The sequence below is a fragment of the Numida meleagris genome, chromosome 21 (assembly GCF_002078875.1).
Source record: "Numida meleagris isolate 19003 breed g44 Domestic line chromosome 21, NumMel1.0, whole genome shotgun sequence".
NCBI lineage: Eukaryota > Metazoa > Chordata > Aves > Galliformes > Numididae > Numida > Numida meleagris.
In genome coordinates this window covers 506,243-533,082 of record NC_034429.1, presented here as the reverse complement: position 1 = coordinate 533,082, position 26,840 = coordinate 506,243, and the positions used below count along the sequence as shown (strand labels likewise).

General features: G+C 42.5%; 2 protein-coding genes across 3 annotated transcripts in view; both read left to right on the top strand.

Moving 5' to 3' along the window:
* On the top strand, nt 3,582-17,186 carry BNIP3L (BCL2 interacting protein 3 like). Of its 2 annotated transcripts, none has more exons than XM_021374840.1 (6): nt 3,582-3,789; nt 9,049-9,235; nt 10,323-10,395; nt 11,637-11,740; nt 12,599-12,748; nt 13,903-17,186. In XM_021374840.1, exons 1-6 carry the CDS (start codon nt 3,705-3,707, stop codon nt 13,949-13,951), a joined length of 648 nt encoding a protein of 215 aa, XP_021230515.1. In that variant the 5' UTR covers nt 3,582-3,704; the 3' UTR covers nt 13,952-17,186. The 2 variants fall into 2 exon arrangements, with proteins under 2 accessions (XP_021230515.1, XP_021230516.1); XM_021374841.1 differs by lacking the exon at nt 3,582-3,789 and adding an exon at nt 4,007-4,126.
* The window catches only part of DPYSL2 (dihydropyrimidinase like 2), a 66,720-nt gene continuing 59,208 nt past the window's right edge, over nt 19,329-26,840 (top strand). Inside the window, exon 1 of the mRNA XM_021374835.1 lies at nt 19,329-19,460. The gene's annotated coding sequence lies outside the window, so the exon portion shown is untranslated. The remainder of the gene's footprint in view (nt 19,461-26,840) is intronic.

Below are 26,840 nucleotides of genomic sequence, written 5' to 3'. Positions count from 1 at the left end.
TGCCCTCCTCCATCATGTACAGTTAGAGGAAAGCAGCTGCTCTGTTCTCGTGCTTTCTCTCTGTTCCCAGTGCAACCAGTGCAGCTGTTCCCTTCCCTAGTGTCCCTCTTGAAGGCTTTGATACTGCCAAAGTGCTCACAACTGCCACTTAGGTGCTTAGCATCTGCAGAACGACAACCATACTTCAGACCACAGTGATACTGCCAGCAATTAACATGCAGCCTGTTGTTATCTGACTGGTACAGGGCTGAGGTGCAGGCAAGCTCTGTGGCTGAAGTCCCTTTGCTGCTTTTCTGCTGAGGAGTTGCTAATGCCTTCAAATGTGTTGAATGTGGCAACATCCTACTTCTTGCTCAATGTTCTGTTGGGGCAGGGCTGTAGCTTCAATTCAGTTGTCCTAAATTTAAATATATTCTCTCTTTTTCTCAGCCTACCTTGGAAGAGCAAAGAGTTGGTGTTGATGAGCAGAAATTGGTACCTTTTTCCTCCTGGAGAGAGGCCGCTGCCTGGTAGAGGACTCATTAATTGTTCTCTGCTGTGGAATTGGGGAGTCATAGGGGTGACATAGCTAGAAGCAGTAATTTCCTGTGCACTGGATTTCATGTCTTCATTTCTTCATCTCTGGCATTCCCACCATAACTTCTGACTTAGACTGAGCAGTAGGAGGTGTTTCCTTTTGCCCGTTCCCACATAATTAGCTGTTACAAGTTGGACTATTGATGTATAGAATTGAGGTGGGGAGAGGTGTGTGGAGCTGAGGTTGCTGTGTAATGACTGCCAGTGTCTTGAATAGTTTCCATTGTTCACTCACAGCAAATACCTTCTTTAACCTGGTATGGAAGGTTTGGGTTTACAGAGAAAGGACTAAGTGGTAGAAGTCATAGTAGTGGCTGGAATAGAAACAGCAGGCATTTCTTTCTAGCATGATACAGCTCAGAACCAAGAAACAGCATGGATTTTCTGTACAGTCTACCTTTGAATTCTAAGAATCTCTGCCTTTTGCAAACAATTCATCTATTTTTCTTTCACAAGAAAAAGCAGAGACTTCTATATTGGTATTCTCCACTAGGAGGCAAAATGTTACCAAAGAGGTGGGTGGACGTAAAACACCTTGGAGCCATGAGCATAAAACTGCAATTAGTTTGGCTCAGCTCTTAGGAGATAATCAGGTGGCTCGTTACGTGTTTGACTTGAATTGACTTAGAGGCTTTCTAGAAGAAAAACCTTTCTCTTGCACAAAAGGCCTTTCCCAGAAGTTTACAGCCACTGTTCCTCTTCTATGATCATGTGGCTTTTTGTCCCTCCACCTTAGCTATTGTCATAGCATTTTCCATCCAAGGATTCAATTACTTTACAAGCATGAATTACGTCATTCAGCTGCCTTAAGGAACCTGTGCAGTGGTTAGAGAACAGGTCTGAAAGTCAGGACTTCTGAATGCTATTTCTGGCTCTGCATTGACTCACTCTGTAATCTCGATTAATTTGTCTGACTCAGAAATTTTAATGGTCCCACTTTGCTGATAAATATTCATGTCACAAGCATTATGGCAAATGCTTCCTGAATGATGGAGATGACAAATGACGCTTGATGTTAGCCTGGGATTGTTAGGATTGCAAAGTGGGATAGGGCTCTGGAATCATAAGTAGCTTATTTTTCTGATTCCAATCTAGAACACATCTGTGGCCTTTCTACCTGTGAAGGGATGATTATTTTCAAATGACTAAATCGCTGCCACCTTTTCATAACACACAGCAAATTCTGTACCAGTGATAACCAAGGGGCATCCAGATTTTTCACAAGATCAGACATTTGGTATGGACATGTAAGCATAGGCAGTCAGTTTGGAAAGAAAGATCAGTGCCATGTAAGGCGGATTTCTAATGTTCACACATCAGTATTTGGATGCTAGGCAACATAACATAGATGAGAAAATGAAAAATATTTGCTGATGATAATCTAGTACAGGATAACTGACAGTTGGACACACCCTAGTCCTGATAAAGTCCTGATAAAAAAAGTCATCTTTTTGCTGAGTAATGAGGAGATAAAGAAAAACACAAATGTAAAAGGGTCTGCTTGAATTTGTTTCAGTCTCTGATAGCAGTAGTGGTACTATCACACAAAATGATGATCCCCTGCCCCTACCTATATTCTCGAGGCTTTTATAACGGTTTTATACAAAGGGCTCCATTAGTGCTGCTTGGAAGTAAAATGCTGTATATATTTGTGTGGGGTGGGAGTGGTTACACAGTTCCATCAGAGATACACTAGGCCTGAGTTCAGGTGATGTCACACGGAATGAAGGTAGTAAAACTGATTTACTGAGAAATGAAGGCAAGTTCAATCAGCTGTAGTTAAATTATTCTCACTGGATCATTCTCCAAGAGAGTGACGATGAAAAAGGAGATTAGAAGCAGAATAGTCCTAGTAAAAATTCAGCTATCTGCAATAGGAAGTATATATGGAAACTGGCTCCGCCTTGAGGCATTTATACGCTTAATCTTCAAGATGATATTGACTGTTATCTTAAAAATCAAATGATTTAGAAGAATCCTATGTTCTATATATGATCATTTCGTGATAGCTACTTTGAATACAGAATTGAAGCAAAAGCTACTCTTGTAACTGAAGAAACCTCAAGAAGGTAAGATACATGTTTGCACCTGTATTTCATTGCATTTTCAGGTCTATTTTCCCTGGAAATTCAGTGTTATTCTTGTTCACGGTACAGCAGTAGGTGCATAAATAGCCTGAGGTTGTCTCTCATTTTCATATTGAGAGGAAGTGGGCACACAGACAAATAATTTCACTTTTTATAGCTGAGTCCCAGTTGAGAACAAGTCCAATTTTGTTACACAGATGCCATCTTGTCTATCTTAACTTTGCCAGCATTTAAGTAAACTGCACTGCACTTTGCTGACTTAGGCTAGGTCTTAGAAGAGAGGTTTATTTGGCTGTTAAGTACTATCATTTCAGTCAGGTATTACTTTTAGTCTTAAAAATTCAGTTAATTAATTCTGGGAGACCTAATTATGTTCTGCGGACCTACTAGTTTAGTTGGCTTTAAATTATTACGGGGGAGAGATTTTGGAGAACCACGCTTCAGCTGTGCAGGTTTGACCGCTTACCTCACAGCGGCCGTGCTCAGGGAGGAGGACATACTGCAGACCTCCATGGGGAACATAGCAGAGCTGGACCCTGTGGGGCTGCGAATGCTGGAACAGGATCCAGGAAGGCTTGGAATAGTGGGAAATGCAATCGCTTCTCTCTTTTGAAAGATCAGCGAGGGGCAGAGGCCTGAGAGCGCTGAGTGGCTTCGTTTTCCAGTTACTCTGCACCCGAGGAACGAGGCCCTGCCATTCTCCTTCTCAGTTCCCGCCACTCCCCTCACAGCCGGCTCTTCCCGCCCACTCACGGCGCACGCGCACTCGCCCGCACGCACGGCCCTCCGACTGCGAGACGGCGCATGCGCGGGGGCGGCGGCAGCGGGACGTGCGCAAGCACAGCGGGCGCCATGCTGCGCGGCACGCGCCCCGGGGCGGGAGGCGCATGCGCAGCGGCGGAGGGCGGGAACAGCGCACTTCGCGCATGCGCAGATCGAGGAGGCGGGGCGGCGGGGCCCGGAGCGGAGTCCAGGTTTGTTGTTGTTGTCGTCCCAGCCCCAGCGGCTCTCCGTTTCCTCAGCCGCCGCTCCTGCGCCGCCATGTCCAGCCCTCAGGAGCCGCCGCAGCACAACAACAACAACAACCCGCCGGCTGAGGGGACGCACACCGAACCGGGCCTCAACAGTGAGTGCGGCCCCGGCCGGCGTGTGGGAACGGAGCGCGAGCAGGCGGGGGGCGGCGGCGGGGCCCGGAGCCCCTTCCCCCGCTCCGGGCTGCGATTGGCGGAGCGCGGGGCCGCGCGAGCCGCCGGGGGCCAATCGGCGGCGTCCGGAGGGGCTGTGAGGAGAGGGCGCTGAGGCGCGCGGGGCCGGGGGCTGCCTGAGGGGGAGCGGGTTCGGGCTGAGGGGGCTCCGGGGAGGGGAGCTGAGTGCTGGGAGTGAGGAAGGAGCGCTTGGGTGCCCCGAGGAGCCCTGGGCCGTGGCCGCTGAATCTCGAGGCCTGGGCTGTCGGTGGGGTTGAGGTGAGCGAGGTAAAGCTGGGGTCGGGACGAGCTGAGGGGTGCGGAGTGGGTTTGTGGTGTGGGTTTGTGGTGTGGTTGAACCGAGTTTATTCAGCGGCAGGAATTAACAGCTAAGATGGGGATACAGCACGGTAGGGGGAGGAGCGTGACTGTGGGAATGAGTTTATTCAGTGGCTGAGTCGATACCGCTGACGTGAGCTATTTCCCTCTATATCCGGCATCTATGTCAGCTGCTCGCTGCATCCTTTTGTTCCCGGGATAACTCGTAGGGTGCATGGACGGCTTCGTGTGGGCTCTGGTATTCACCTGGCAGATACTTTTCCCACGTTTGAAGCAGCTGCTTCCATGTGTCTCGTTGGCTGCTTGTAATTGTTAAGGATACCACAGGTGAAGAGGTGGATAAATGGTGTCAATGATTAACCATCCCCTCAGGGTTTACGATGAAGTTAAACTGACAGCAAAATGCAGTGGTTGGTTGATCTCTTGGAACTCAGAATTGCATTAAAAAACAAACAACGTCCATCTCATAATGCTGCCGTTGTGTGATGGTAACGTTACACCTTGTGATAATGAGCACAGTTTACAGCGATATGCCCACCTGTGTAAAATGGGTAGTTTTTACCCCATTATTCAGGGATATTTGTATGCTAGATGACAATTACGATGACTTAAGTTTGCAGCATGCACAGTGCCTAACTTGTTGCTTTGATGCTTCATTTATAAATTGCCATCTTCTGTACTTTCCACGTTGTTTTCTGCTGGTACGTGAAGTTTCTCTGTGAAACACTTTAATCAGCTGTGAGATAAGGAACCACAAGGGATGAGCGCTGTAAGCCCGGGCTGGATCTGCCCACGTAGATCTTGCTGCTGGGTCAGTGCATAAAGGCTTAGCAACATCAATGTGATTACTGGAGGTGGTGAACACAAGGTATGAGAGGAAATGCTCAGTAATCTGTGCTCGGTGAACAAAACAAGTGCAACCAATCAGCTGCACATGGCTTTAGTCCTGCTTTCAGATGTTCAGCCGCTCCACAATGCTTTGGTGTTATAGGTGCATTTTCTGCCATTATATAAGCTTTTCAGTGACCCTTTTCAGGCTAATGAGTTGAGACACTTATTCATTTTGCTCTGTGTGTCGTTTGTGCGTGTTTAAGGCCTTTCATTCAATGATCTCCAAGCGCTTGAATTGAAGGCTGGGAGACCTGGGAATAAAGCTGGTAACTGAATCTTTGCTTTGTTGGGTTCACCAAAAAAAAAAAAAAGAAAAAGGTTTACATGCTCTGGGAATCCTAGATGCTTCCTACATTTTAATTATTATAGAGCTCTGTTACATATTGACAAGAAATCAGTCCCACCTTAGGCAGGAGCCCATCTAGCTCTGTCATGGAAAACTTGCTTAATAATTACCACAGTGGGAGTCTGAACAGCTTGCTTTTCTTTTTTTTCCTTGTTAATGTTGCACTTCTTTGTGAAATTGCTCTTTCTTAGTTTCTTCAGATTGATCTTGTCTCAGACTAGTGAGCTATTTACTATTTTTATTTCTACATATGTATATATTTGAAAATACTCTGGATTTCTTTATTTAATAGAAGCCTGTGTGTACAGGGTGGCTGCATGCCAGATGCCAGCCTGTTGATGCTTCAGTTTTGCAACAGGATTTAGGAGGGCTTGCCTATGAACCACCTTAATGCTTCTTCATAAGACCTCATTAAACGCTGATCCTGGACTTGTTGCACCCTGTGGGTTCCCACTGACTGCGTTAGGGTCCTGCCAAATTGGCTGGAACGTAATAAAAATGGGGAGCAAATACCCTACATCTTAATTATTTATTTTTACTTTTTGGGCAAGGAAGTACGTCAGCCTAGCTCTTAGAGCTCTGTCTGCCGGAAGAGAAGTCAGGGGGTGTTCTGGGTTAACTATGGTTAGTGTATGGTTAACTTCTTATGAAATGGAATTGGTGGATCGTGCAACTCACATTACCCAGAGACCTGGTATGAAATGGCAAACAGATATTTCTGCTGGTTTTTCTCTTAAGAAGATGATCTGAATACTGTTTCGCACTAAACTTACGAAAAACTTCTTGTCACTTTTTCACAAATATCATTGAAATCTGCCAGAAATATCATAAGCATGTAAAATGGTTAAGTTCTTTGTAAATATCTACAGAAATTCTATATGTATCAATTCATGGTGATATAATTTGCATTAGGGCACAGCCAGAATTCACATAATTTTGGAGGTAAGCGCTGTTTAAAACAGGTTCTGGATTTTTATTTTTTCCCTTATGTGTGTTTTGTGATTTCAGAAGGGAGGAGAAAGTAAGCGAAGGAGGTTACGTGAAGGCCCACATGAGAATGCTGAATTCTACCATATTTCCAGCTTGACAGTCACACGGGACGTACAGCAGAATTAAGCACGCTCATGTGGGTGATTAATATCACTAACTCACATGTGAAGAAAAGTCAGGGCAAGAAGCACTCCTCATTGCTCAGGTGGTTGCTCTCCAGTATTTCCTTGTGCTTCTGCTCCAAGAGCAGAGGCTGCTGTCCCTCTGCTGGGGACTGTGAAGCCACTGGGGCTTGCTGGCTGCTACAAACCAGTTCCCAGTGGGAGGATGTAGCCTGTTGGAGCTTGATGTCAGATTAGGCTTCCATGAGTGTATTTTGATTCATTCAAAGTGAGGTCAGACAGGGAACGTGCTGCTTGTCATGTGAACCACACTGCTCGACGTGTTGGGGCTCTTTACTCACAGTTAATTTGGCCGTTCTTCCTGGTATGGCTGCAACATATTTTAGATAAACGACGAGTTTTGTCAGTCCGGAGTGAACAACGTTGACCAATAAAATCTTCATTAAAGCACGTGTTGTGGAGATCTGTCTTGTAGCTGATTCAGAAAGCCCAGTGCTAGGGTTGGTGTACGTTGTGTGATTGTGTACGTTGTGTGATTGTGCACGCCCAAATTCCTTGCTTGTGAATACAGCTTGGGGAAAACAGGCTGTAAACCACCAGGACTCGGCAGAGCATAATGTACAGTGGAGTGTTAGTAACTGATACCACGGATAAACTATTTCAGGTTGACAAAAACAAGTTGATAATCTGTGAACTTGCTCCACTAGACCTCACAGAGCCAAAGCGTGGCTGTAAAAACAAATGGAGGCATTGAAGTTGCATTTCATAAGACAAGAAATCAGTGTTGAAGGTTAGAACCAATGCAAGAAATTTTAAGAAGTCGTTTCAGCTACCGTGTTCAAATTTTTAGGCTTTCTTTTCTCTTTCTTTTTGGCTATTTTTACCTCAGTGATAAAGTATTCACCTTCAGACAGTGTAAATTAAATTACACAGAAGTGTGGTGATATATGTGTGAAGTCATTATCTCACTGATAATGGGAAATAACGTTGCACTGAGGACAGCGTACTTGTGAGAAATCAGAGATCTTTGCTCTCCCTAATGAGGGTCTTGTCACATGAAAGCATTATTTATGCTCCATGTGCTTTACAGTATTGAACAAGAACAGCATTTATGTTCAGGAAACTGCTGTGACCTCTTTGAGAGGGTGTAGAAACTTAAAGATGATGGTATTAATGCTGTGTGTTCTTCGTGTTCTGATGATGTTTCAAGTGGCTCATTGTGTTCGTGGCTCAGTTTTTAATGAAGTATTTGAAACTGTGGATCAAATGCAGAATTACCTAAATGTGATTGAAGAGGGTTTAACAGAAACAGCATCTAAAGACCTTACAGCTTTCCTAACAAAGTGGACAAAATGAAACATCAGGAAGTCCTAACTGCAAATGTTTTCTTGCACAGACCCTTAAAAATAAATGATAGAATTCTCCAGCATAGGTAAATGCAGTGTGAAATTTAGTAATTGAAGTGGTAACTGCAGAATGAAATCTGTCAGCTGTTCCAGGCCAATAGATCTGGCGTGGCTGTGCAGTCATATGATTCTTGGTTTGTATCTTAATGAGAAGGCTGGAATTGCAGTTGGATAGGGAATGTATTCAAATATTTGGAACAGATTGAAGGGTGGAGATCTCTTTTACCTTTACCCCTCAGGACACTGAGTGGTCGGGTATGAATCAAAACATGGCACTTATGAACACGGTGGTAAACACTGTTTTTCCTTTAGTTAGCCTGCACATGAAATTGCAACAGGAACACAAGAAGTTCCATGTCAATCTGTGGAAGCGTTTCTTTATTGAGAGGATGGCTGAGCCCAGGTTGCCCAGAGATGCTGTGAGGTCTTAGATCCTCAGCAGCCACCTGGACGTGGTGCTGGCAGCAGCTCTGGGTGGCATGGCTGGGCTTGGACTTGATGGGCCCAGAGGCGCCTCAACCCTCAGCTGTGTTGTGGTTCTGGACATACGTATGTGTAGGGTTTTTTTTATGGTATGGCTTCTACATAAGTGAATTTGAAGTCCAAGGCTGATTTGAAGATGAAGAATTTGGAAGTGGAAGGAAGAAGGATAGTATGAAATTGTAGGTTGGGGAATTGTATAGAAGCAGAGCTAGGGGATTAGAATTGTGTTTGGAAAAGGAACATAGGAGTAGAACAGGGAAGGGGAGTGACTAGTGTAATTGAGTGACGCATAGACAATTGAAACTTCAAACTGCAGAGAGAAATGTGGCCTGTTAAAGTATTAATATCTGGGGAAATGGGGGACAGTTAATGTGCTTAGCTCCAGAGGTAGGAAGTAACATAACATTTTGGGGGTGTTTTTTTTTTTTTGTGCAACAGGAAGGAACACGTCACCCTTGTCTTCAGTTCGTGTTTATGAGCTTTATCCCAGCAGTGGTGTATGTTATCTGAATTCACCATGTTCAGAGTTTTTTTTCTGTCTGTAATTGATAACCACTTGAGAACCACTTTAGGTGGTTCTAGTTTCACTGCTTTTAATGAAATTATGTCTGTCTGGCCCAACAGGTTCCTGGGTGGAGTTGCAGATGAACGGCAATGGCAATAGCAATGATAATGGCAATGGGAAAAATGGAGGTCTGGAGCATGTCCCGTCATCATCCTCCATCCATAATGGAGACATGGAAAAAATTCTTCTGGATGCCCAGCATGAATCAGGACAGAGCAGTTCAAGAGGTAGTTCCCACTGTGACAGGTAAGTCAACTTTTGCTGTCCTGCATACTATTTATTACAGTTTTTAATCTTGTAGCTGTTAATTGAAGGGTAACGTTTTTTTCTCCGGCATGAGTTTGTTGTGCTCCAGCATTTGGAATACTTGCTTGCTCTTGACTATCAAATAAGTCATTTTACTTGAAAAGAAGGCACTGTTATAGAAAGCCAAGTAATCTAGAAGCAGCAGTTACATCAACACTACAGCTAAATTTTACACTGTCATAAACCATTTAGGGTATGAAATACATTAGTTTTATTGGCTCATTAGTAATAATGTAATGTATATATATCCTTGTTTTCAGTCAAACATAATAAAATGCATCACTGGACTTGGCAGAAAGAAAGACACTTGGAATTTGTACTTCCTGCTTTCAATATTCTGCTGTTTTTCCTATGAAGGCAAAATATCTTTGCCTAACAATATAATGCCTTGAGGCACACGTGGGCATTCTGCCATTCTTAGTTCATTCTGCCTTTCCCTTGAAGGCTTTGGGCCAGTTTTGGAGATCCATGAGTGGTTTCTAGAAATAACTTTACGTGTCCATCTGCTTATGTCTCCTTTGGATTTCCTGAGCGATGGCTGTCTGTTGAACTGTCTTGTCTGCTGTACACCTTATATAAATAGCTGATCAGACATGAAAGGTATTTTAAATTAGTTAGGCCTGATTTAATTGCAGACTCTAGTAGACGATGTTTGAAGAGAATTCATACAAATTGTAAAACAGAACGCTTGGCTTAATAGCAAATAAACAGCTTCTTACCTCTATGTTGGTAAGGAACTAGCTGTCAGTAGTTTAGAAGTTTTCAGTCCAAATTCTGTGGAGTAGCAGTCAATCGTGTTGAGAGAGGTAGGATTATTTAAAAAGAAAACAAAAAAAGCAAAGGTTTTTTGAAGATATTCTTATTCTGGTGATTGTGATGTGTGAGGTGCTGTAGTCTGTTACTCATTTGAATGGTGTGCAAAAGTGCCTGTGGAAATTATTTAGCTGAGATGCTATTAATGCTAATTATTCTTTCGCTGACAGTGTAGTGTGACAAAAGTGACATAATGAAATCAATTTTTCTTTAGCCCTTCACCTCAAGAAGACGGACAGATAACATTTGATGTGGAAATGCACACAAGTAAAGACAGTAGTTCTCAGGTATTTAACCTTTTAAAATAATTAACTTTGAAAAACATGTTCAAGTTGTAGGTATTGTGTATGTAAATCATATGTAGGTCAATACTGGGGGTACTTGAAGGTCAGAGCAAGTTCTCTGTCACCTCAGAGGATCTTTTAATGTTCTATATTTTACCTGTCAAAAGAAATCCGTTAAGCTACCACTCTCTAAATGTTTTTTTCCCCATTCTGAGACCGTGATGGATCGCTGTATGAATCCATCAGCTCGCGTGATAGTGAGCAATGGTCATAAAACTGAGAGGAGACTGATGCTGAACTCCTAGTTTGCTAATGTAATGGAATTTGCTGTCTTCAGCAGTATAAGGAAGCAATTCTGGAAGAACGAAACCCTGCATTTAATTTTGTCTAAGACCTGGCCAAAGGGTAGGACTGCTGCACTCGGGCCCTGCAGAAAGCCAGAGCTATCTGAATGAAGTTGCTGGCAAGGTCTGCCATCTCTATTTTGTCAAATTTGATTACTTTTGGCATGGTTCCCACCTTTAAAATAAGTAGCATATCGTATTTTTCTAAAGACAACTCAGGAAATTGTTTTAATTCTAAGGAGGAGTTTATACTGTGTCATCTTGTGCTACCCAAAGCAATAGAGTTCTCTGGTCCTTTAAGCTGACTTTTTTTTTTTTAAATTCTTATATCTAATGATGTAATGTTAACTCCTTGGGTGAAGACAGCTGTGCTGAGTGCTTGACATTCCCTTCTGCACCTGAGGTGCACCCAGGAGAGGCCACTAGTTGCATGTAGTAGGAATTATAAGTAATTCCTTTAAAGACCTTCTAAACATTGTTTTTGAAACCGTTGTATTTTGCCTTTCTGTGCTTTATCTACATTCTGTATGCTTTAAACCAAATGTCATGAAATTAAGTGTTTTTTTTTGTAAAAACTGTATTTAATTACAATTAGGATTAAACAAACAACAAACCCAACAAAAATATGCAAGCAACAGGAGTCACTCACAAAAATAAAAACTTACTGTGATGTTGGGGTCCTAGATATAATAACGTAATTAGTGATATGCTGGCCTCTGCAGTGCCTCCTTTTAGCACAGTAAAATCTCTTTTGAATAGTGGGTAGTCCAAGAACACTTGCTTGTTTATCAGGTGCTGCCATTTGGTGCTTATCAGTTTACCCCTGTTGTTGTTCTCAACTTAATACCATGAGGAGGAGCTAACTGACTGTTACAAGGCTTGTCCCCTGTATATTTTCAGTCTGAAGAAGAAGCCGTAGAAGGAGAGAAGGAGTTGGAAGTGTTGAAGAAAAGTGCTGACTGGGTGTCAGACTGGTCGAGTAGGCCTGAAAACATTCCTCCCAAGTGAGTTCAACTTCTTTTAATGAATTTTACAGAATGATTTGGGTTGGAAGGGACCTCTGGAGATGATCTAGTCTAACCTCCCTGCTAAAGCAGGTCCCTAGAGTTCCTTTATGTGAAGGAGGGAAGAACATGAGGCTCACTTAGATGCAGTTACTCTGTCTGCCCAAAGAAGACCATCTTTGGAAAAAAAGAATTTTCTTTGGGGAGGCTACAAAAAGTCAAGGCAGTGAAGTTTGAAAATCATAATAGCATCAGAATTACCTTTTGCTGAAAGTAACGTGAATCTACAGCAAGTTGATTACAAGGTTTCTTTGCAGAATTATTGGGAGAGTTGCTTACTTGGAGCTGGTGTTCGTGGGATTTATTGAATCTGCCTTATTGAATGGGAGAGTTTTGAGCAAGTCTCATAAATCCTCTGTTCCTTTTTTTCTTTCAATGTAAAATACGTAATGTTCATTCATGGAAGGGAAAACGTTGCGAACCTTGAATGCAAAGCATTTTTATTAAAATAGAGGATGCTGTCTATATCTGGCAGACTTCTGTATCTCTGTTTGGAACAAAAAATGAGGCTCTTGCTAACAAATCACATCCTGAAATCACCTCTCTTGGTTCTGCCTCTCTCTTCAGCTGCTGCTCCCTTTGTCTATACTGTCTGTGTAAGTGGTCTCTCCACGATACCTCCTATTTTTCTCTTTGATCCCTTACTCTGTAAGGGATCCCTTGCTTTGATCTCTAGCTCTTTGTACTTGGGAAAAAAAAAAAAATTCCTACAGAGATCTGTGTGTATGTGTGCCAAAAAAAAAGGCAACAAGAAAAAAGTGTTGAATTTTTTTTTCTCTCCTCCCCCTCTTCTTTCAGGGAGTTTCATTTCAGACATCCTAAACGTTCAGTGTCTTTAAGTATGAGGAAAAGTGGAGCAATGAAAAAAGGTGGCATTTTCTCTGCAGAATTTCTTAAGGTTTTCATTCCATCTCTGTTCATATCTCATGTTTTGGCTTTGGGACTAGGGTAAGTATTAACCTAATTCTCACTTCATCTTTTTGCATCTGGCTTTGATTTTCTGCAGTACTTGAGTGTCAGGTGCTTGCTGAAAAGGGCTTTGTCTAAAATAACTCGAGTATTGTTGCACCTTGCTCAAGAGAATTGCCTTTTTTTGCTTTTGTTTTTAAATGCAGGAGAATGCAGCGATCATAGTCATGAATATGTTTTATTAGTAGGTCAAGTTTCTTATATTGAAAATGCATAGATTAGCATGAACTTGCAGATAACCTTTGCTATTACAGCATGTACCATTTGATTATCCACACATTCTACTTTAAATACTTCAGGTTATATAGGGAAAGCAAGTTAGAACAGGTGGAAAACTGCTGTAATATTTACTAACCATTACAAAACCACAGTGTACAAATACTGGTGTGAAGTTCTGTATGTATGGTGCATACTCTGTAATTTTCACTGTCTAATGCTGTAGTTCTCTGATATTACCAAATATAAAGGTTTGAATGCTTAGATATGAGAAGTACTGGATGTATCTTGTGAGATCAGCTACTGATTTGCTCACAGTGTTTTCCATGCCTGCGTAATCCAACATTCTCTGAGCTTGCTTAAATTCTGACATGTTTATCCATCTTATAATCTGCTGCGAAGGAGGCAAAGGCGTGCACTGAGTAAATGAGGAGGATAGAATCTGTGAAAGAATATTGTAAAATAGTTGTGCTGCTGCAGAAGTGTACCTCTTTGTGTTAAATCCAGCGCTGCCTGAATATCTTTGTCAGAGTCCATGTTTCTGTAGGCCCTTAATATTCATCTCTTCCCTTTTTTTGGCAATACTTTATTGCAATAATCATCTGGGAGTGTTGCTGAGCTCTTCAAGAGCCCCCTGAGTCAGGTAGTCTACAAACTGCATAAAAGCTCCTGGACTGGGTTTTTCAGATGAGCTTGGAACTGTAAGGAACCCACTTTTACTGAACACTGGTAACATCAGCCCTTGTAGGCACGCCTGGCAGTGTCACTCAAGTCATTTTATAGAAGGAGAAATGAAGTCCTTGGAAGAACCTCATCAAGCTTGCAAGACAAATCAGAATAGCAGAGTGCATGAGAACTTTTGGTGAAACGGGGAGTGTTTCTGTGAGCTATGATATGCTTTATACTTTTCATTTCAGCATCTACATCGGAAAACGACTGACCACGCCTTCAGCCAGCACTTACTGAAAGATGGAGTGCAAAACCTGGAAACCCACGTGACCTGTGAAGGTGTTTCTGTCTCGTTTAGTACATTTGACTTGAGACCGTTTTAAGCATGACCCTGACTTCACCCTTTCTTTACATATCCAGGTTTTCGCTAATTCTGGAATTCAGTATTGTGTTGGAACTCTGTTGAGGTGTTTCGCTATCCACATTCTTTTCCTCTCTCCTCCCATTCCCTTGCCTCTTGGCCTGCAAGACACGTCAGAGTTGCTGAACAGAGTTTACAACTGTCTATATGTTGCAAGGGCTTCTCTCAATGCAAAATGCCACCAGCAAGTTTTAATTTTATCAGTGATGCTGTTGCCTCCTTAGTGCAACCTGACTTAAACTGCAGTTGTGCATGGTATAAATGTTGACTGTGTTATAGTGATAAAATTAAGTATCTTCCGAAGAAAATTACTGATTGGAGATTGGATTGAATTCTGCTTTCGAAAAAACAAACCGGTTGTGAAATAAACTGAGAAATTCCTGGCAATAAAAAATTGTTTAAATCAGCTTACAGGGGAATTTACTTTATGCCCCCCTTACGTTGGCTAACACCATTTGATTTGCAGGAGGCAAAGACTGCATACATTTTAAAGTAGAATAACTAAATCCATCAGCATATTTTAATATTAGATAATTGTTGTAATTTTGTCTTTTCTATCAAGTCAGCTCCTTATTCCTTGTAGGAAATCTGTCTGATGCCTAGAAGTTATTAGAAGAATTGCATTGTTTGCATGTGAAGAAGCTTTTTCTTTTCCTTACTTGTTTTCTTAAGGGAGAATTTTAAATGTGAAATCTTCCTATGAAATGTAGTTTTAAATTAAGGAAAAAACCCAACAGCTGTAGGTGTAGTTAGACTCTGTGTAAAAAAGGATATGATTCTGTTTGTCGTGGAACCATTTTACAATTATGATAAAGGGGCAGATTCAGAAGGTAAAGTGGTTGACCAATCTTTTAGGGGGACAATCTTGCAGGTGCGCAAAGATTCAGAGGTTGTAAAGCTCTGAAATGTCTTCTGCAAATGAGTTTTCAATATTCCTCTCTCATTGTTTACTGTACAGTCTCCTTCGGGGGTTACATGGAACCTGAAAGTCACTTGTGATGTCTCATGTTAGGTAGACTCCTCGCTAACGTTGTTGAACTTTTATCTTAGGGAACATTAAGCCTTGTCCTCCTTCAGTGACACTTCTTTTCAAAATGTGAAGCTTTAGTACCAAATTGTTACAAAGCATTGGGACGTTCGTGTCCTTAAATAGATTTTATTGGATTTCAGAACATGTAGCATGACTCTGAAGGATAGAATACTCTTTTTTATATATATATATGAATATATTAAAAAATATGGTATAGACTTTAATACTAAGTATTTAGGGAACAATGCTAATTTTAAGACTAGCAAAACTCTCATTTAAGGAAAAACTTTAGTAGGCTGACTTGTAGAAAATGTTAAGAAAATACAGTCAGCGAGTTTGGAGAGAACTGCTACCTAGATTGTTGGCTTACATCAGATTTTACAAAGGTGAATATTTGATACAGCGGTGATCGCTTGGAACAGTTGTTACATAGCAGCTAAATCCCAATTGAGGTTTGGTTTGAGAGAGCTTAGTTCGCTCCCAGGAAGTAAAAAAAAGCTAGGTATAAATCCACTGCTAACCTGTATTTATTTTTATTCTCTACTTCTGGATGCTGTTAGAGAATGCAGTCAGGGTAGAAGAGCAGTCTAACAATTCTGGTGAAGACATCTGCTTTTTTCTTGTCGTTGCGAATGCTAGTGGCGCGTGAGCTGCCTACAACTGCGTCTTTGTTTCAAGCATGGACGTTGGGTTTCACCCAAAGGTGGGGGAGGTAAGGAGGAAGTGGTGAGGGTGGTTTAGATGCTATCAAGTACAGAGTTCTATAGTCCTGAAAAGCTGAGGGGACAGGGGAAAGGCTGATATGCTTTCAGTTCTAATTATAGCACCTTGTTTTGTATCAAAATCAGAATAGCGGAAAAAATAGATTTGTACTGAGTAGGGAGAACTTCTTTCGACAGCAAAAAATTACCCCTTTCTAAATTACAAGATATTTCTTCAGAAAATCTGATAAGTAACACTGCAAGCTTGCGGCTAGAGTATCAACATATAGTTTATAATATTTGAAGGAGCCATGAAATAAAAAAAAAATTGTCAAGACTCCAGCTGAGGAATGAATACATGATCACTGTAACACTCGCTATGATACGATGCAGTATTTATTGCTACCCGACTCTAAACTTGGGCTGAAAGTCTACAACTTCTAGTTTTACAAGGAACAGAAACAGACTGTATCCTTTGAAAAGGGGTTTCAACTGTTGATAGTTGAAGTTTTGTTAAGGTAAATGTTTCAAAAGCTTTATACCTGTTTACAGTTTTGGAAAAAAAAAAACAAAAAACAAAAAAACAAAAAAAGCAGGCTTCATTTTTCTTACATACGGTGAAAACTGGCCTACGACACTTGTAAATACGATCAGCAAAGAATTGCATCCACTCGCACGTGAAAAATGCAGCAGGTAACTTAACTGCAGTCAATCCATATTTACTTACTGTTTTAAAAAGTGAAAGCTGAAGATGATAAGAAACTCAACATTTTTTAATCGACCTGTATTGGAATATTGGAGTTAACTGAGCCAAAGTGATTATGCATTCTTCATAAATTAGTTAGCACTTTGTAACATTATATACAGTTTACAGTACATGTATAAGTTGTAGCTTATAAACATTTTGTGCCATTAAAGCTCTCACAAAACTGCTTGTCTGAAATTACTTCGTGCTGCGCCTTTTCCTTTTCATTCTCTTCTTTTTTTTTTGAAACCAGGGCTGCTTTGTATCGTGTTGTATGGATCTTGGATTCTGGGTTATATGAACGTGGAGGCTGCTATGTGTAGACTGGAACATTTTTTTTTGTTATTTAAAGATTGCTTGGGTTGGTTTTTTTTTCTTGAGTGTCTCAATATCATCAGCTTCTTTTTCTGAAGCACTTAATAGAAATACTTCTGTTGTCAGCAGTTATTACCTGTCCTGCTCCCTCCAGCACCGTGTCAAAGAAAGGATCTAAAGCAAAATGCCATAGCAGCATATGAGATGTAAAGTAGAACTGAGAAGATTTTGTGTTGTTGGTCAACTCTACTGTACTCCATGTATTCCTCTTCTGTTTTCTAACTCTGTTACATTTGTGGATTAAAGAATAAGGGACAGAATCCCTCATTGTTTATCTGCCTCCATATTCTTGGTTCAAGCACTGGTTACTTCCAGGAGTATCACACTGGAGAGGAATTCAGCTGTTATAAATGAGAAATGTGATTCTGACATTCCTGCTTTCTGTTTTAGTTACCGAGTGGTTTCTTCCATGTTTCTAATGTAAAATAAATCCAGAATTCTTGGAAAATGATTTTTGTCCGAGGGGAACTATATTTATAATCTTCTAAATGCTGCTCGATTTCACGAGCTCCTGGTGAAATTTGTGCTGGAAGTTTTTGAATTACTGCTTCTTTGAAGCAATGCTACAGACCAGGTTTGTGGTGGTCCACGTTTATGTTGTTGGTACTGGGGGGACAAAAACTCATCACGCGCTTCAAAACTCGGTTGATTCTAGCGTGGTGTTTTGCAGAAGGATAAATGCAGGAAAGTACTGCGTAAAGCAGTAGGATCTTTGCACAAAGATTTCTGATGGAATGTTGGTGGACTTCACTATCTCATTTGGCTCCCTTTCCATTCTGGTGCAAGAATATTCAAGTAAGAACTGAAGAGAAGGGACTTGCGTATTTCATTTAGAGCAGCCTATTGATGTTACTTATCTGTGCAGCTGATAAGCTGGGCAAGTTACCAGTGTAGTGTCTTTGCTCTTTCTGTTATCAGCACCAAGTGGTTTATGTTACATTCTGGGGGAGTTACCTTCTATCTTGGCTCACTGTGATGCACCTGGAGGTTTTTCCAAGTCAGCTATTCACACAAGCCCGGCTTAGGATATGGAGCCCTACTTACCCTGTTTTCATTAGTAGCTGTATGCAGATGAAAACCTTAGAATTAACTTTGGATTCCGTGCTTTATGAATGAGTTCTAATATATTAAAATGTTCTTTATATTATGTGTGTGTGGGGGTATACGTGTAAAAAGTCTAATGGTAAAATCGTGGCTCCGTGCAAGTGTTTGTATCTGAGGGCTCCTCTGCGTTTTGGACTTTTGAACTGCACTGTATAGTTCTATCATCACTTGAAAAAACAATCTATAATACTTCAGATACTCCTGGAAAAATCTAATGTGAAAAAGGAAAAGCTACATTACTTTGTCTCCTTTAATCTGTGTGTGTGTGTGTCCTGCCCTGGGTGTCAGTTTGGCCGGACCCAGCTGACTCAGCCAAACTGCTCTCAGCTCTTGAGGCCAGCTCAGCCCTGACATCAGGGGGAGAGCGAGGGGTGGGTTTCCATTAAGGAGAGTTAACATGACTTGACTTCTTGAGCTGCTGCCAGCAGATTGAGGGTGGAAACTAGCATTTTCTATTTCAGACTGTTCCCTAACACTTTTATGATAAGATCGTAGAGTTATAGACTATTTTTTTTGCATTATTACCATTTGTTTAGCTTGCAGTTTGGTGTCTAGGGAGAAATTAATGAACCTTAAGGGCAGAAAATTCCGTGAGTACTTATTCTTGTGTATATAATGAAGGGGAAGGATGGCGTGAGTCCTACAACAGTTTAAGTTCTCTTAAAGCTGGGATGAATAAGAAGGGCTCATATCCTCACAAAGATGGAGTGCTGCTTCAGTTGTTGCAGCCTTTGAGATGAATGTGGATGCGCTCCAGTTAACTTCATTTGGGATTGGTGGTTCAGTTTATTGCATTTCCTTTTGGAAATTCCATCCTTTGTTTTATATCTCTCATCTTTCTGTGACAAACTGGAGAATTTTTATGGTTAAATACTGACAGCTGCAAGCTTGTAGAAATCTTTAAGTGCTTGCTTATTTCTTCCTCCTCCATTACTGAAAAGATATTCCTTCTTTACTTCAAAAAAGCGACATGAACTTTTGACCGAGCAAAATCTAAAAGGTGCATTGTTCTTTCAGGTATTTTTATGAACATGAGCAGACGATTTGATTGTCTTTCAGGTTGTGAGAAGAAGTTTTTGGGGACTATTGTGACAGATGCCCGGACAACATGCCTGTTCCTGCAGCTTACTGTTTACTGAAAACCTCTGGTTTCTGCTTTTCCATTACTGCCTTGTAAAACCCTTTGTGCGTTCTTTGGGTGCCTTGTGTTCTCATCTTGCTTCCTTTTTCTTATGGTCTGCCCAGTCTTGTTTGTTGGTTGCTCCTTCTTCCTTTATTTGCTTGCGTTCTCATGCTGCTGCTCATTGTTCCTCAAGTAACGTAAGCAAACACTGAGTACCCACCTATTCCATGAAGAATTTAAAGTATTGACACCAAACACTGCCTTGTTTTGCCTGCTTTCTGGTTCCTTGAGATCCCAGTATATTCAGGTGGGTATTTGCAGATACTCCATGGTTTTATGTTTGGACTCTATTAATTTTTGATTTCTCTGTTTGGATCTAGCGAAGTCCAGAAGGGTTTGTTCAGGAATCACTTGTTTTGCTGTCACCTCCAAGGAAGCAGGTTATAAAGAAAGTAGTCTGTTATGCTCGTAGGTAAGAGGGCTTAGTAAATAATCTAAATTGGTTTCATCTCAGAGTTTAAAATGATCTTCTGGACTTTTCTGCCTGGGAAGCCCTCCTGAAGGCCTGGAAAATGCTGCGTGACCTCTGTTCATTTCAAGAAAAATGTTTTAGTGCTGCTCAGTTACCTGGGTCTGTGTGTCTGGAGTACAACCTGCAGCCTCCCTTTGAATTGCACAGAACACCTGTGTTGGCTTTTCCTCACATGTGTAAGCTGTACGAGTTCCAGCAGGCTATCCTTGGATGTACTGATTGTCTTTTTGCTCTGGAGTGAGAATTAACGGGCAATTACAGCTTCTTCCTGAGCACTGTTTGACAAGTAGACGAGATCCCTGGGATTCTGGTTCCTGCTGCTGTTTTAACAGCTTGCTTCGTCCCATGACTTTGTGTGCCCATTTTTTATTTCTCCTGCCAGAATGCAGCTGCAGTGAAGCATCTCTGTGCTGGAAACACTGCATGCACTTGCAAGCCTCAGCTTGCAGCACTGCAGCTTTGCCTCATCTGATGTTGGGCTTTGCTTCTGGGTGCTGTGATTTACTCTTGAGTGGTCAAGTGAACCGATTACAGCCAGGGAAAGTCAGAACATAATTCTTTACTGTCTGTTCATAGGGTTACAGCCGTGATTGGGCTGGCTCTGGCTGGAAATGAGTTGCTTTTCATATATTTGGACAGAAATACGAAGACTTAGCAGTGCAGCTGCTGTGACAACAATGAGTTAAAATAATCAGTGACTTAGAAAAGGAAGCATCTTTCACTGACATAGCTGCTCGAAACCATAAGTCTCCGGAACGAGAAGTAAGTTCACATCTGAATCGTTGCCAGAAGCCTAATGCTCGGAAATGGGTTTTTGCAGTGTGTGGTTGTTCTGCCTCGGCTGCGTTCCCTGCGCGCGTGCATGCGTGTGCACACTGGAGTGGGAAATGGGGAGGAGGTGTGGCCAAATAAGCATCGGCAGCAAGAGTGGGTCCTTTGCCAGTGCTGCAGCTTTTTCCTATAGGCTTCCTGGCTAGGTGAGAGCTAAGGGCTGTGCGAGAAGCCTCCCCAATTGGCTGGCAGCACGGTGGCATGATAAGTGATGTCACCCAGCAGGACTATTCACAAGACCGTGTTCTGGCACTTCCCAGCTTGGGCTGGGGTAGAAATGTGCATGAGGGAGAGCGCGTTATGCCGAGAGGTGCTAAGTTCCATTTCCTTCTGCAAAAGCAAGAGTCGTTTATAAATCATTTCCGTTCCACTTAGGAGCAAAGCTAATGTAAATTAGCGGAGGGGAGAATTAGATTTTCATATTCCTGCACAGGAATTATGGTGTAAGCAGAGCTGCCAGAAATGCTTACGCTGATGGATGCATGAGGAGGGCTCAGGCTCTGACAAGCGCAGTGCTGCTGAAAGCCTGGTGTTAGTTGTGAGCGTTTTCGAGTGTATGATCAGCTGAGTGTAATTGCAAAAAAAAAAAAAAAAAGGGAGAAAAAGCACAATGGGAAAGATTTTCCTCCCAGTCCGTGTCCTGACCCTCTCTCTCAGGTTTTGTGAATCTGAAACAAAGGCAGAAAAGGATCTTTTTTGCCCCAGAGCGCTTGTGTGTTGTTCCTGTTGGACACACCTAGTTGAGCATGCAAATGTGCATGTATAATTGACACACCCACAAAAGGCCAAATCAGCACGAGCTGTATGTCACTGTTGGCAGCTCTTTCTTATCAGTTTGCTTAAATATTCACCCTTTTCGGTGATTTTGACCAGATTTTATGCCGTTTTCTTGGAATTGGTTATCCAAGTGCTGAGGATTGCTGTTATTTTTTTGATTGGGCTTAGAAATGTGACTTGTGTTTTTTTTTTTCCAGGATGAAAACTTAAAGGGCCAGCTCCCTTTATGCCACTGACTTCATAATGACTGTAGGAAAGTCTTTGTGACTTGATCCTCATCTGTGAAATGGAAATGTTAATCTGCTGTAGAAAAGTGTTAATGACTTCATTTAAAAGCGAAGGATTTCTATAATCCTCCCGTGTAAAGATTGCAACCACCAATGATATTCTTTCCAGGTTCTTAACCAGTGTAAATGAGTTCAGTGTCATAAATGATATGCTGATCTGTGCTCTCTAACCTGGTCTCGTTTGATGAGTTTTGGAAATAGATTACGTGGTATCTGTGTCTTTGCTTATGAGGACAGATTTGACGACACATGAAGTGATTTCTAAATTTATATTCCTATAGAAGGATATTCCACTCAAATCCATGTGGTACTCAAGTGTTTTTTGGTGAGTTGCTTTTGCAGTCCATATGGAGCAATGCTGTTTAATCTTCAGCTGGTTTTACATATTAGCATGCGCAGGAAATAAAGGCATCTCTGTTTTCAATAGCAGAATACATGTGAGTATTTCATGTACACGTACAGTACAATACTGTGGTGTTCATTTTGATCAGTCCATCTGGTTGGTGTCGTGTGCACTCTACCATAAGGTTCAGGATCTCTGAAACTGAAAATCTGTTGCCTTGTTTCTGCCATGACGAAATAAATGTGAACCCTTGCTGAAGAGCAGCGAGGCTCTGTTCAGTCTCTATGGATATCAAAGTATTTAGGTGAGCCAAATGGGGGAACTGTGGCAAACTCCCGCAGCACAACTCAAACCAGTAGTCACATTTGTGCATTACAGTCTTGGTGATGTGAAATGGGGTGACTAACGCTGTCAAGCTAAGATCTTTTCTCGTTCAGTGCATGCACAGAGCCTGTTGTATGCTTTTTTTCCCTACCATTCTTATCAGCAGAGAAATCTGCATTGTTCTTGCTGCAGAATCCAGTGGTCCTCTCAGACCTCCTATGGAGAGTGTTGAAAACCTCCTTGGTAAGCCTGAAATGCTTTTGTCACACTCAGTGGGGCAGTGAGCCAGAAACTTAATGATGATCTCTAGAGGTTAGGCAGGGCAATTAGAATATTGGTTGGATAGAATGGTTTAAACCACCTAAAAGCTCTTCTCCAATGCACCACTGAATATCTTCTTTTGACTTTGAGACACCGGGCTTGATTAAGGTTTGGATGTACTGTGCTGCCATCAGTGGTTTCTTCTGTAGAAATGTGATTAAATTTAATCATCAGCTGCTTTTTCCTTCTGCTGAAGTACGTTTTTATGCCTTGAGGTTGAGCTTCTAAAGGCTGGCTGAATATATTCCGTTTTATCACCTCTGCCTGTGAAACAGCAGCTTGGATGAGCTGTGCCAGGCAGGACTGTGCTCACTCTAAGCCCTGCTCTGGGGTTGGTGGCACTGCAGTGCTGTCCAGCATCTGTGTGACTGATCCCTGTGCTGGAGCTGGGTCGCACGCCTGAGCTTCTGGGGAAGAATGACGGTGGGGGAAGTTCCTGCAAGGATTCCCGGGGAGCAATGGAGGTTGTCCAGTGTTCACACTAGACAAGAGAATGGTTTCTCTCCCTCTGGTTTCAAGAATCAGAAACGGAGGCCGAAAGACCCATAGGCAGGATGGGTGCTGGGTTAGAGTTTCAGTAACCCAAGTTTTGCTATGCCTCATCTTTACTGAGAGTTACAGATTTCAACAGGGTCAAGCAAAGGCTTATTTCCTGAAGAATGTATGAAATACAAGCAGGTGTAACTCATCAGCAGTACTGATAAGAGATGTGAGTCAAGTTCCTTATGTACAGAGCTCCTTTTGTGGGACGTAGCTGCTGCCCAGGCCTTGTGCCAGGTCTGTGTTCAGAGCAGAACATCACTCAGAGCTCTTAGGAGGCAAACGCAAAGCTCTTCTCCAGCGCTGTGACCTCCCAAGCAATTCTGAGTTGCCATGGCCACGCAGCATTGTGGTGGTGGAGAAAAGCTGAGGTGAGTTTTCCCACTGGCCTCAGCAGACTTCAGGGTGAGGGATGGAGCACTGGAGTCGCAGTAGACGTCCGTTCCTTCTGTCTTCTTGTTAAAGCGATCTGCATGCCTCGCCCCAGAGCAGAGATTTAGTGGTGGTCTGGCACTCGAGAGCCAGCACACGAGCACTCTGCTTCCTGTGAGCTCTTCAAATGCCGCATTGAGCTCGGTGCTGCCTCCAGATGCTCTCCACGCAGCACTCAGACATGCTGTGCTGCAATTAGTCTAGCAGGTGCCGAGCACTGCCGTTTATTATTAACCAGCTCTAATACCGTGCTGCAGATGCTCCCGATGCTCTGCAAAGAGAGGGATGGCGATTCCTTGCCCCAAGCACCCGTTTGCCTTTTGTTCCTAAAACCTCTACTCCCTAGCAACCCAGTGCCTCACAACCATTTCTTCCCCATCCCATGTGTATTCTGGGAGATAATCAAGCTGCTGAATGGTTAATTAACTGAGAACTCCTGCATCCTTCCTGATAAAGCAGTAACTTCCTTAGAAAACCACACTTGCTTCTCTTTCCAACTTAATTTTTTACTTATATATATATATATATTAAATGAATGGAAACTGATGTTTCATGTGAACTGTGGGTGTGTGATGTTTCCTTCGGCACATGAAGGAAACATCCAGTTGGTGACTAGAGCAGATTTCAATTTTGAAACCATTTTGGTTTTTGGAGCACATGTAAAGTAGGCAAAATTTGCACCATATTTTCTCCCAGCTGTAGAGATACTTCACTGTTATTCTGAAGGTTTAAAAGCGTGCTGTCTTCTTGTGCTGGAGCGTGGGGGTACTTGTCTGAGACAAGAAGTTTCGCTCGGTGCGCTAATTAGATTGTGTTTCACTTTGAGGATAAGCACAAGGAGATTTGGCCCAAGATGAAGGGGACTAAGAGGAGTAAAATCTGTACCCATTCCAATGGATCCGGCCATACAAATAAGGAAGAAGGTGTGATACACGTTCCTAGCGTTAGGACCAGCTAGGCAAGTAAGGAGCAGGCTTTAGCCTGAAGATGCTTCTGTGAAGCATTAAAGCTCAGAAGACTGGACAGCCTTCTGTTTGACTCGCTAGGCTGTATTTTTTTTGCTCTCTGTGCATATCTCTAAATGTATCCGGGATATGGGGTGGGATACCACAAGGTTTTGCAAGGCATTGTTCTCCCTCTTCCAGGAGGGACGCAGAGTTCCCTAGATTCAAGCAGGAAGCGTTCTGTGCTTTCACAGACTCTTGCAACTGAACAATATCATGTAACTATTCTTTGTCAATTAGTGCCCTGATCTTGCTGTAGGCTGTTCTTTCACTGGTTGACTAATAAAAACATTTCCCTTCCAGGAAATGTAATTTTCCAAGACCTTTACAGGAAAATTGAGAGAGATTCCTGTGGATTGAAGCCTCTTATGCCGTCAGTAGTGATTCTAGGGTACCTTGGGTTTACTTAAAGAAGAGTTTAGTTTCTTCAGAGGGCTGATGCAAAACCAGTCCATGTGCTTCTCTCTCTTTTTGGTATTAGCAAAGCAGTACAGACTACTGCCACCATGTAAGGGTGTCTCCTGGGTTTTAAATCTCCTTGCAGCTGAGGCCACTGCTTAGTGGCATCCTTCTGCCTCTTTCAGGCTCTGACAGATGAAGGGGAGGGAATAATAAAATCTTCTTCTTTCCCTGATGCTCCTCTTTCTGCTTCCTTGTCTATGTGCCAGGGAGTTGGATGCACAGTTTGCTGGAGGCAGGCACACTAATAGTCTGGGCCTCTGTGAGACGTCTCAAGTTGGGAATCTTAATTGCTGAGCACTTTTGAAATCCTTGCTGTAAACACTTGAGGGTTTTTCCAGTTTAGGATGGGCGTCTGGCCAGTGGGTTTCTGCTCTGCACCCTCCCTTTAACATCAGGATCTTCAGAAGAGATGTTCATGACAATGGTGTTGAGTGCTGGGCTGCTCCCAGCTGTTATTTCTAGGATCAGCTGTCTGACTTCCCTGATGGAGGAATCACAAGAAAAACAAACTCCGTGGCAGGAAGTTGCTGCCCTCCAGCGCTGCAGCCTGGCTGTCAGACCCGATATTCTCTGAGTTGTCACAGTAGATCCACCCATGCTGGTATGTGGGTCTGTTTGCACTAGCCTGTTCTTTCTGCTCTGTCCTCCTTGATCAGACTTGTGTCTGCTGCTGTTGAATTTCTTTTTGCTTATGCGTTTATTCAGGGGCAAGGAATCCCACAGAATTATTGAGAACTGCGAGTTTCAGTGCCTCCTTGCCTCACGACAGGGATGAGCTTGAAAGAAGGACTTCTCTGGCTGGGAGCTTCTCCTTTGCCTGTGTCTGAGCCCAGGGAAGGAGGGCGACAGGGTGAGTCACAGACTGGATGAATTGTTCTGGCAGCCTGACCCGGGTGTATTCAGATGTATCCAGGCATAGCTGAATGAAATGTAATGGTCTGAAGTTCTCTGATGATCTTTGCCTAAATGAGGGCTCCTCCTGCCCAGTGGAAGTCAAGCATTCAAGTCTCTTCTGTTTCTTTTCAAATCTCTACCCAAAGGTTATTCTGCACACCTCAAGTGTTTTAAGGTTTGATGGCCATACAGGTGCTGTCTTTTCCTCCCACAAAAGAGGAAGCCTGAAAGCGTGGTAGTTAGACCACGTTTAGATTTCCCTGCTTACATCCAGAAGAACACCAGGCAATTCAGATGTACCCTGCGGGTCAGTAAAGGACAGCAACCCCACTTTCCCAGAGTGTTTTGGAAATGTGTCGTGAGGAATGTGAAAGCCTGAGATGCTTTCAAAGGATTGCTTAGAACTATTTTTTTTTTCCTCTAGCAGTGAAACAACATTGTCTGTAAGGTGGAAAGAAAGCCTTTTCTCACAGATGCTCCTGCAGGAGCACCAGTTCCTTTGGTTCTAAGATAAAGGAGGCCACTTTGCTCTGGGGAGCGAGTAACAAAGTGTGGCCATTTACAATAGTTCCTTTTTCAGGATGTTTTCCAAGTGGTTTACTGGTGTGATGCCACAGAGGACAAGAAGGGCAGTGGAGTTAAAGAGGGAATGTTCAAGAAGGCTGGAAGCTTCAGTGGCCTAAGCTGGGAGGAGAGGTCAGGGTTGGCACAGCAGAAGGATCCAGGTAGGAATAGCAAAAAGATGCCTGGAGCTCTACCAGCAGTAGCAATTATATGTATTGAAACACATGCTATCTTGTCATTGGACTGAGACACTTGATTGCAAGACACACAGAGGGATCATTATGGGGAAAAAACTGTGAGCTGGTGATTAAAACTGTGGATTGAGATTGTTTCCACCACTGATTTGGTGTGTGACTTGAGGTGAGTCATGGAGTCA

Bases quoted from the DNA above. Each gene is read 5' to 3' on its own strand.
- BNIP3L (XM_021374840.1), top strand. From the start codon at position 3,705: ATGTCCAGCCCTCAGGAGCCGCCGCAGCACAACAACAACAACAACCCG. The intron at 3,790-9,048 runs GTGAGTGCGGCC...CTGGCCCAACAG, and splicing joins CACCGAACCGGGCCTCAACA to GTTCCTGGGTGGAGTTGCAG. The intron at 12,749-13,902 runs GTAAGTATTAAC...TTTTCATTTCAG, and splicing joins GTTTTGGCTTTGGGACTAGG to CATCTACATCGGAAAACGAC.